Genomic DNA, 10,740 nt, shown 5'->3' on the forward strand with positions numbered 1-10,740 from the left:
CCACATCACCCATCCCTGCAACACACATACACAAAGGTGGTCTGTCAGACCCCACCTGACCAACTCCCTCCAGGTGCTGCTGTTCCGCTGCCTTGCAGGAACCTTGACATCCTTTCTCTGGCTTCCATTTCCTATTCTTGTTTTCTGCCAAGTCCCCAGTTCTAGGAGAGTCTGCAATAGTGTGTGCAGCCAAGGATTCATACTGTTGACAATGTGGGACTGTGTGTCTTTTGTTAAGTTTGCCTCCTCTGCAGGAGACTTCAGGAACTTCCAGAAGATCACTGTCAACTAAAGCTGTTTGTTGGTGGATACCAAGAAGGGATAGAAGAAGGATATAACAGCAAAAGCAGTTACATGTGAAACTCTTTTCTACTGCCTTGATTCTCTAGTTCTTATTCCTCAGAGGTCCCAACTTATTCAAAGGTGGCTTTGTGGTCTCCTCCCTCCTAGGCTTGGTTGACTTCTCTGCTGATTCTCTGAGCACTACTACTTTCCTCCTTCAACCTGAAGCACTATGATGGTGGGTAACTTGGGTACCATCTTTGCTGGCTTTTAGTTTATGGATGTTATTGGCTCACGTGAGGATTTTATTTTGAAATAAATAACCTAGCCATAGGACAAAGGGCATAGAGTCTGTTTTTTGTTTCATAACTAATGAATTAAAAATCACTGGGGGCTAGTGAACAACGAATTGGCTACATGCAGGATCCAAGCATGCCAATAAGCTAGACACCATTTCCAAAAATACTTCTTATATATGAAGCAGACCACATACCCAAAGGCAGCTACTCAGCTGCTCACAGTAGATTCTACCATGGAGTTGATTACCAGTCTCATGATGGGGAATACTATATCCAGCTGCCCAGCCATTCAACCAGGCCCAGCCAAGTTGACACACAAACATAACCACAACATCACCCATCCCTGCAACACACATACACAAAGGTGGTCTGTCAGACCCCACCTGACCAACTCCCTCCAGGTGCTGCTGTTCCGCTGCCTTGACTCTTAGGTTCCACTCCAGTGGTATCAATTCCCTAGTCTGTGTTGAACAAACCAAACCAAAACAAACAAAACTTAAATAGCGAAGTTGGGGCAGGCAAGGGTAGAGGTGGGGTGTACTTTTACCAAGTCTTGAGGATTAAGAAACAGAGAAACGTAGCCACATCTCCAGAGCCAGGTCATCTCCCAATAAGGAGAGCGTACCACTGTTCTGCATTTATAATCCACTGAGCTTATATGCACTCCATCCTAGAAAGGGGACAGTCCTTTGTTGTATAGATTAGGAATCTGAGGCCCAAAGCAAGTGAGGTGGGGGATAGAGTGGCATTAACATGCAAAGGTTCACACAGCTGCTTGGTAGCAGAGACCAAAGCACAGCCCTGGTCTTTTCACTTCCTGTTCTGTTGTTTTCTTTACACCCCTGTGGTAGTTAAGATTGTGTCAACTTGGCTAGGCCATGGTTTTGAGTGGCTTGGCCACTGTGATGTATTTATTCCCCATGATGAAGTTTGGTGGGGCCTGATTTTGAGAAAGGTCTCAGAGCTTTTTGGCACGCTTGGAACCTGCATTTAGCTGAGTCTTCATTCAGCAGCCTGCCATGCTGGCACGACCAATCTTGGGACTGTTTCTGGACTTGAGCTAGTAGCCTGCCATGTTGTTTGATAATCTTAGGACTGTGCCATTTTACTTGTCAGCCTTGGGTTTGTCAGCCTCAGCAGCCAGCAGCTGTCTGAGTTAAGAGAAGCCTCCAGCTTCAGTGGACAGGGAGCAAGAGGCAGAGCTGAAGCACAAGGTTAAGGGGCCTTCACCCAGCCCCTAAAGCTGGCACTTTGAACTTGGACTTCTAGCCTCCTAAACTGTAAGAGAATAAATCTCTGTTAGTTAAAACCATCTACTTGTAGTATTTTCTGTTAGAACAGCATTAGATAAGCAAAACAAGTTGGATGTGGTATAGTCACCTCCATGGTGGAATCTGCTGTGACAAATTAGTTGAAAGTGAGTTGTCTTCAAGGTATAGCCTGCTTACAGTATATATGGAAAGGATCCTACATTTGGCCGATGATCATCTCCAGTTTCTAGACTTGAACCAGTGGCCTGCCTCATTGCCTGTCAATCTTAGGATTGTTGCCTGCACAGCCTGTGAGCCAACAATCTGCCATTTTACCTACCAATCTTGGATTTGTCAGCCTCAGCAGCCAGAGCAGCCTGCTCCATTTCCTGCCAATCTTGAGTTAATCAGTCCCTGCAGCTGTATGAGTCAAGAGACGCCTCCAGCTTGCTCCAGTAGGCCTAGAAGGAAGAGCTGAAGCTCAAGGTCAAGGGGCCTCCACCTAGCCCCCCTAGAGCCTGCATCTGAACTTGAACTTCTAGCCTAGTCTTCCTCTAGAGTCTGCACTCTGAATTCAGACTTCTAGCCTCCTAACTTGTAAGAGAATAAATTTCTGTTTGTTAAAGCCACCCACTTGTGGTATTTCTGTTATAGCAGTGCTAGAGAACTAAGACAATCCCCTAAGAAACTGAGCTGTGGATTTAACCTACTAGGTGATGATGAGCCGGGCTGAAAACTCCAACATTTTTCCCCTCATACTGCCTAGATAGGGCCAGAGTCATACTGGAATAGAACATACAGGTAGATGGGGTTTATATATCCCTCACCATTTCTTTGCCCTTTCAGCAGCCAGAGGTGCTCCTCAGCAGGAGGAGACCCATCTCATTAACTCATTCCTCTCCAGGGTATACAGAGAGGCAATGCTTAGCATCAATAAATGAATCAATTTGTGGAATATCATTCATCATAACCCTTAAGTGAGGGAGCTATTTCAGGATTACTGGTAAGGAAGAGCATTTCTAGAGTCTTTATATCATGGTTTCCAACTGTACCTTGCATTCTACTTGAATATATATTTCATGTTTCTCTTTATTTGACCTCACCTTTTTAATATTCATTTTAACCATCTCAGGAAAAGTAAATGTTATGGAGCTATTGATCTCCAGATTATAAAAGCTGTGTCTTAATGAAAATGGAAAAGTGTAAATTATCTATTAAAATACAATCTGGGTTGTTTGTTTCTATAATTTAGGCCATTTCAATGACTTTTTTACATTGATGATCTTCAATAAAATTTTACAGATACCAAATACATTTTTTTTAATATGGAAAGATTCACTTGTCATAAATAGAAGGTTACTATAAAAAGAAAGGGAGCTCTGGTAGCATAGTGGCTAATGCACTTGACTGCTAACCAGAAGGCTGGCGGTTCAAACCCACCAGCCACTCCTCGGAAGGAAGGTTGGGCAATCCTACTTCCGTAGTGATACTGCCTCGGAAACCCAAGGAGGGGTCGCTATGAGTCAGGGCTGACTCGACGGCACATAACAACAACAACAACATAAAAAGAAAGATAATGACAACAAGGCCATTTTCAAATTCTAGCTAGAGCCTCTTTCCTGTTGAAGGTAGGATTTTAAAACAGATCTGACTATGAATACCCTTCTTATGTACTGTTACATGATGACTCAGGTTAGAGAGAGAGGGTCTCTGTGTTAGTTTACTGTGTCTGCCATAACAAATTACCATAAACTGGGTGGCCTAAAACAACAGAAATTTATTCTCTTATAGTTCTGGAAGCCAGAAGTCTGAAATGAAGGTGCTGGCAGGGCCATGATCTCTGAGAAGTGTCTAAGGAAGAATCCTTAGAAGAGATTGTTAGAAGAGTTGATGCTTTTGACTGTTAACCAGAAGGCTGACAGTTCAAACCCACCAGCCACTCCTCAAAATGAAGGTTGGGCAATCTACTTCCATAGTGATACTACCTCAGAAACCCAAGGAGGGGTCGCTATGAGTTGGATCCAACTTGATGGCAGTGTTTGGTTTTTTGGTTGGTTGGAGAAGAATGCTAAGACTACCATGGTCTGTTAAAATGGCTAACAAATCTGTCCTGGAAGAAGTGCAATGGGAATGCTTCTTGGAAGTGAGAATGGCCAGACTTCATCTTACCTACTTTGGTCATGTTGTCAGAAGGAACCATTCCCTGAAGAAGGATATCATGCTTGATAAAGTCGAGGGTCAACAAAAGAGGGGAAGGCCCTCAACGAGATGGATAGACACAGTAGTTGCAACAATGGGCTCAGATATAACAAGGATCATGGAGCTGGTGCACAACTGGGCAGTGTTTCATTCTGCTGTGCATAGGGTTGCCATGAGTTGGAGATGACTTGACGGCACCTAACAAGAAAAACAGCAGAGGAAGAATCCTGCTCCATGTCTCTTTCCTAGGTTCTGGTGGTTGCTGGCAATCCTTGTTGTTCTTTGGCTTGTAGCTGCATCTCTCCAATCTCTGCCTCTGTCATTACATGGCCTTCTTCCCCATATGTCTTTGTGTCTTCACATGGGCTGCTTATAAGGATGCCACTTGCAGTGCAGTGAATTGCTTGGTATGGCCCTTCTAGCCGTGGTCTCGGTGACTCCCACCAGATGACTGTGTGGGACTATGCAAATATGAGATGCTGCTGGCCCACCAAGGGGATTGGATAGCTGCTAACAATGTAAATAAAGTGTACGTCACATTGTGCGGATGAGGCCATGCAACTAAGGTGAATGGAACCCTAATGTGGGGATTGCTCAATTTTGCCATCCTGCTAGGCTTAATATGACATCTCACTACCATTAAGAAAGAGGCAGGAGTGGAGCATGTGCTTTGGACCTGAGATCTCTGTCCTGAACCTCCTTGACCCAGGAGACAGAGAGCAATAATACTTTGCGGAAATGGCAAGAAGCAGTGGCAGAGAAACGGTGGCAGTACGAGAACCAGGAGACAGTACAATGAGCTTCTAGATCCACAGAGCAAGAAATCTGAGCCCCTTTGGGCAGGAGCCTTGCTGGCAGAGTGGGGTGCCTCTGGGTATTTGTGGAGCTAATTTTGCTGACCCATGGAACTAGAACTGAGCATCTTCAGGTCAAGGCTTCCTGGTGGAGTGGGGTACCTGTAGGTACTTTTCAGCAGAGCTAAAAGAGCTTTGTACCACTTGCTCTAGCAAAGAAGAGGCCACAGGGCTGAGAACCAGAGATAGAGGCACGGCTGCTGGCACTGCTGAGAAGAGTCTATCCTGATTGAAAAACTGTATCCTAAGTTGTTTTAGAGAGTGTGGTAGTGTCTGAATTGGTACAAAGGCACTCTTTACTTATCTGCTGGGTTTGATAATTCATTGCAATGGCCACACAAAACTTCCAGACAATATGATTATGGAGTTCATCAGGGAAGTAACAAGTTACAATTCAGGATCAGAAACAACTCAGGATACAGTTCTTCGATCAGGACAGGCATGTCTGACCTCCACCTCATAGGACTCAGCATTGGGCTGCTGATGTTGATGTTGATCCTCCTCCCGACTTGTGAGGTTAGAGGACATCAGATAATGCCTCCCTCATGCCGTTTTTTATACCAGTCACTGGATTTAGGGCCCGCTTTTATCCAATATGATGTCATCTTAACTTGATTACAACTGCAAAGGCCATATTTCCAAATAAGGTCACATTCCCAGATACTGGTGGTTACACATAGGACTTGAACTTTTAAAAAAATTGTTTTAAAAAATATCTATAACACAATATTTGCCCATTCAACATTTTTCAGTTATACAGTTTAGTGATACCAATACATCAACCATGTTTTGTAACCATCATCCATAATTGTTACCAAGTCTCCCATTACCACAGACAAAAACTGCTTCCTAAACAATGGCTTCCCCTGTTTCTCCCCCTCCCATCCCAGTAACCACTAATAAATTTTAAACTCATTGCTGTCTAGTCAATTCTGACCCATAGCTACCCTTTAGGACTGCCGTAAATCTTTACGGAAGCAGACTGCACATCTTTCTCCTGTGGAGCAATGTTAACCTTTCAGTTAACAGCTGAGTGCTTAACCACTATACTCTGGGGCTCCTTAATAAAATTCGGTTTCTATATATTTGCTTATTCCAGATACTTTAAATAAGAGAAATCATGTTTGTCCTTTGGTAACTGACTTTTTTCACACAGCATAATGTTTTCAAGGGTCATCCATGTTGTAGCATGTATCAGGACTTCATTTCTCTTTATGGCTGAGTACCATTCCATTGTATGTATATATCACATTTTGTTCAGCCACTCATTTGTTGACGGACATTAAGGTTGTTTCTACCTTTTGGCTATTGTGCACAGTGCTGCAGTGAACATTAGTGTACACATGTCTGTCTGCATCACTGTTTTCAAGTCTCTTGGATATACACCTAGAGGCAGAATTCCTCAGTTCATATTGATTCTATGTTTAACTCATGAGGAATTGCCAAAGCAGCTGTACCATTTTGCGTTCCTACCATTGCCTACATTTGTTATTTTCTCTTTTCTTATTTATTTTAGCCATCCTAGAAGGAGTCCTGGTTAAAAGTTCTCAACTGCAAACCAAAAGGTTGGCAGTTTGAACCCACCAGCCACTCCATGGGAGAAAGATGTGGCGGTCTGCTTCCATAAAGATTTACAGCCTTGGAAACCATATGGGGCAATTCTATCCTATTGTATAGGGTTGCTAGGAGTCTGCACTGAATCAGCTTCATGGGAATGGTTTTGGAGGTTTTGTTTTGTTTTGTTTCAGTAGAAGTAGAGTGGTATCTCATTGTGGTTTTGATTTTCATCTCCATAATAGCTAAAGACATTGAGCATCTGTTCATGTGCTTGTTGGCCTCTGAATATCCTCTATGGTGAAATGTCTGTTCAAGGATTTCAGCGTATTTCTTAAGGAGACACAATTTAACCCACTACAGTCTCCCACAAGGACCTTGACTCCAATACTTTAGAAATGCTTTTTATATGGTATTGCTAGGCAGTGACACCCTTACAGATAGATGGTGCTTGGGTGTAGTTTAGGGATAAAACCACCAAACCAAACCCACTACCATCGAGTTGATTTCGACTCATACCAAACCAAATGAAACTCACTGCCATCAAGTCAATTCCGACTCATAGCAACCCCTCCTTGGGTTTCCAAGGTGGTATCACTATGGAAGTAGATTGCCCAATCTTCCTCCAAGGAGTGGCTGGTGTATTTGAACTGCCAGCCTCCTGGTTAGCAGTCAAATGCCTTAGGCACTACTCCACCAGAGCGCCTTTCAACTCACAGTGATCCCCATTTGGGTTTCCAAGGCAGTAAATCTTTACAGAATTAGATTGCCCAGTCTTCCTTCCATGGAGTGGCTGGTGGGTTTGAACTGCCAACCTTTTAGTTAGCAGTCAAATACCTTAGACACTGCAAACTTAGGTTTAGGGAATTTAAAAAGATATTGTCCTCACCATAGGAGTAAGACTAATACTTATGAAGGAGAGTGGAAAAGAAGAAAAGGAATGGAATGCAGACTGTACGAGCTCTGCAGTGCAGGGACACATCAGAACAGATGGGTGACCAGTAAAAGAGGCATAGTAGGGGCTTCACTGTCTTAGCATAAGAGCCTTCTGTAGGGCAGGTAGAGCTTGGTGGGTGAGTTCATTCTCCTCTGCCCCATCTCCTCTTCACAAAGCTCAGGCAGAAAAATTTCTCAATTTTACTGTTTTGGATTAATCACTTAATTGTTCTGTTTGCTCATTTGTAAAATGGGGTTAAAGATACCTGTTGTGGGTGTCACACAAAAGTATCATGATGAAATTGAATAATGAATAAAAGTGTACTTTCCCACTGTCAGCTATGATTGTCACAAGTAATAACAGCAATCACTGATTAGTGTGTAAGTTAATGGGCTTTAAGGGCACAGGGTACACAGAGCTCTGAGAAGAGAAAGGGTGTGGTGTCGTGGCCAGTGGACCCTTTCTTCCATCAAAGTACCTTCTGTGAAGGCAGTCAGGATAGTTCAGAGGCAGCAGAGTCCTGAGCCGCAGCCACACCCCTGAATAAGCCTCACTCTTCCCTGGTACAGCTTTTGCAGGAGAACCTGCTGCCTCTACTACAACTACACCTGACAGAACTGGAAAATGAGTAGGTAGGTGGTTCAAATTGGCTTTACCAATGTCCCTGTGTCCTCCAGGTACCAGGATCATCTATGACCGGAAATTCCTGATGGAGTGTCGGAATTCACCTGTGGCCAAAACACCACCCCGGGACCTGCCCACCATTCCTGGGGTCACCAGCCCAGTCAGTGAGGAGCCCCCCATGCAAGCCAGGCAGAGCCACCTACGCAACAGCACAGAAGACAAGCCAGCTGGTGGTGAGTGGATGGGCTTGGCCAGACTCTGCCTTGGGAATGGGACTGTATAAGGCTCATGGGCCCCATCCACTAAGGGGAATGATGGTGGCTCTGTCCCACCTTGTTTGGAACAGCCAAAGAGTCCCAAGGGTAGGAGTAGGGAAGAAGAGGCAGGACTTTCATTGGTTCCAACTTTCCCCATGAAAGGAGCCCAACAGCCCCAGGAGAAGTAATCTAGTCAGTGGGGAGCTTGTTTGAAATGGTAGTGGCTTCGCACAGCACCTTCCATAATCATGCCCCTCTGTATGTTTGCCACTGAAGTATTACCGCTCATCTGTAACACTGGGACCACACCCATGATGTTCATAGTGCTGGAGACAGCTTATCAAAGACACAGTGTACTTGCCCTCTAGGAAATTACATGTCTACAGGAGAAGACATGCATCCGGAAGGCCTTCTATCAGTTTTAATTCACTCACTCACTGCCATCAAGTCGATTTCGACTCATAGTAACCCCTCCTTGGGTTTCTAAGGCAGTATCACTACAGAAGTAGATTGCCCTACCTTCTTTCCAAGGACTGGCTGGTGGGTTTGAACTGCCAGCCTTCTGGTTAGCAGTTTAGTGCCTTAGGTACTACGCCACCAGAGACTCTTTTTGAAGACAGGTAGAAACAGTGTGGGAGCTCTAGTGGTATAGTGCCTAAGCCTTTTGACTGCTAACCAAAAGGCTGGCAGTTCAAACCCACCAGCTACTCCTCGGAAGGAAGATTGGACAATCTACTTCCATAGAGATACTGCCTCAGAAACCCAAGGAGGGGTCGCTATGAGTTTGGACTCGATGGCAGTGAGTTTGTTTTTTTGTTTTTGTTTTTTGAGAAACAATGTGGCCAATTATTTCTGCAAGTTTGACATTCAGTTGCTTTATCCTTCCTGGTATCCCTACCTCTCAGGTAATAAGACCAGCCACCCTACAGAAGTATGTGTAAATGTTCTCTTTATGGCATTGTGACTAGTTTGCTAGAGTGTCTGAGCTCTCAGCAAAGGGAGGATGCAGCATAAGCACTTCCAGACAACCTGAGTCAGAGTGGAAGCCCCTGACCCTTCACCCAGATGGCATTGCACCAGGTCCAGACAGGAAGCAGCAGGGCTGGGCTTGCTCTGCTGACAGCAGCAGAAACTGATCTGACCCAGGGCCTTAAGGATGAGATTCATAGCCTCCCTTAGCAGCGCCATAGCCCAAGACAGGCAACCATTGCCTTTCAAACTTGGAGAACAATGGTGGAGAGAGAGGTGGGCAGTGGCATATGAGAGTGGAGTCAGGCACGTGCACACAGCAATGTGAAAAACATTGCAAGGCAGCATGGAAGAAGGATGCATAGGTTCATGTAGTCAACTGCACAGTGCTTCCCTAACATCTCCCACCCTCATTTGCCTCACACTAAACACTGGAGCCTTGGTCTCACAACAGTTAACTGCTTGGCTGCTGCTAATCGAAAGGTTGGCAGTTCAAACTCACGCAGCAGCTCTGTGGACAAAGACCTGGGGATCTGTTTCTATAAAGATTATAGCTTAGAAAACCCTGTGGGGCAGTTCTCTGTCACATGGGCTTGCTATGAATAAGAATTGATTCAGTGGCACCCAACAGCAATAAACACTGGAAGTTGAAGATAGGGTTAGTCAACACCTGAAGTTGTCAAGTTACTATTACCTGAAGGCTACTCCTCACCCCTACTTGCATTCTATTCCTTCCCAGTTTCTAAAGCTGCTTTGGCCCATTACAATTCAGAACTGACCCAGTGGTGCCCTGAATGGACAGCTCTTAATCAAAATAATAGCTGAGTAGCCCTGTACAGCTAGGAAGGGATATGGTGGGTAGGAGGACATAGTTTTTCATTTTGATTAGCTGGATATAAGAAGTCAAGCCTCCCACCCTTGGGCACACATATTTGTGCAAATACAACCAAAAGATGGTGGTCATTTCCATGTAAGGGGCCAGAGCAGGTGTTTTACTGCAGAACCTTGGAATGACCCCACCCATGAGATTGTGAAGGAGGCAGTTCTATTAAAAAGAAACAAAACAAAATCTGCTGCAGCGTGAATTACTTGGAAATTTTAGTAGGAGGAGGAAGATGAGGGCAATGAGTGGCTGAATTTACCACAGGATTGGGCTATTCCATGAGTAATTAGATGTATGCCTAGTAAGTTATGGTACCATTTTCTAAACCAAAAATCAGGGCATGTGCTTGCAAATTTTTTCTGTTTAAGGAATATTTGTCCATGAAATTGTTTTTGTAATCATTTACTGTTATTAAAAAGAATAAAAATTACACAAAATTCAGGACTGTCATCCCTCCTATAAGGAACCTGTTCTCTGCTCTTCCTTTGAGATTGGGGAGGTGAGCACAATTGGAGAGAAAGTGTTAAAACTTGTGTTTCCAACAATGGAATACTATGCAACGCTAAAGAATAATGTAGAATCTGCAAAACACCGCATAACGTGGATGAACTTGGAGGACATTATGCTGAGTG

The 10,740-nt window shown here is 44.3% G+C and overlaps 1 protein-coding gene across 1 annotated transcript in view; it reads left to right on the forward strand.

The window, feature by feature from the left end:
* The window catches only part of EIF4EBP1 (eukaryotic translation initiation factor 4E binding protein 1), a 43,796-nt gene that overhangs the window by 31,556 nt on the left and 1,500 nt on the right, over positions 1-10,740 (forward strand). The window contains exon 2 of the mRNA XM_007934975.2: positions 8,053-8,232. Within this exon, the coding sequence (XP_007933166.1) occupies positions 8,053-8,232 (180 nt within the window). The remainder of the gene's footprint in view (positions 1-8,052; positions 8,233-10,740) is intronic.

Source organism: Orycteropus afer, unplaced genomic scaffold (assembly GCF_000298275.1).
Source record: "Orycteropus afer afer isolate SDZICR_OR568_19922 unplaced genomic scaffold, OryAfe1.0 scaffold00024, whole genome shotgun sequence".
Classification (NCBI taxonomy): Eukaryota; Metazoa; Chordata; class Mammalia; order Tubulidentata; family Orycteropodidae; genus Orycteropus; species Orycteropus afer.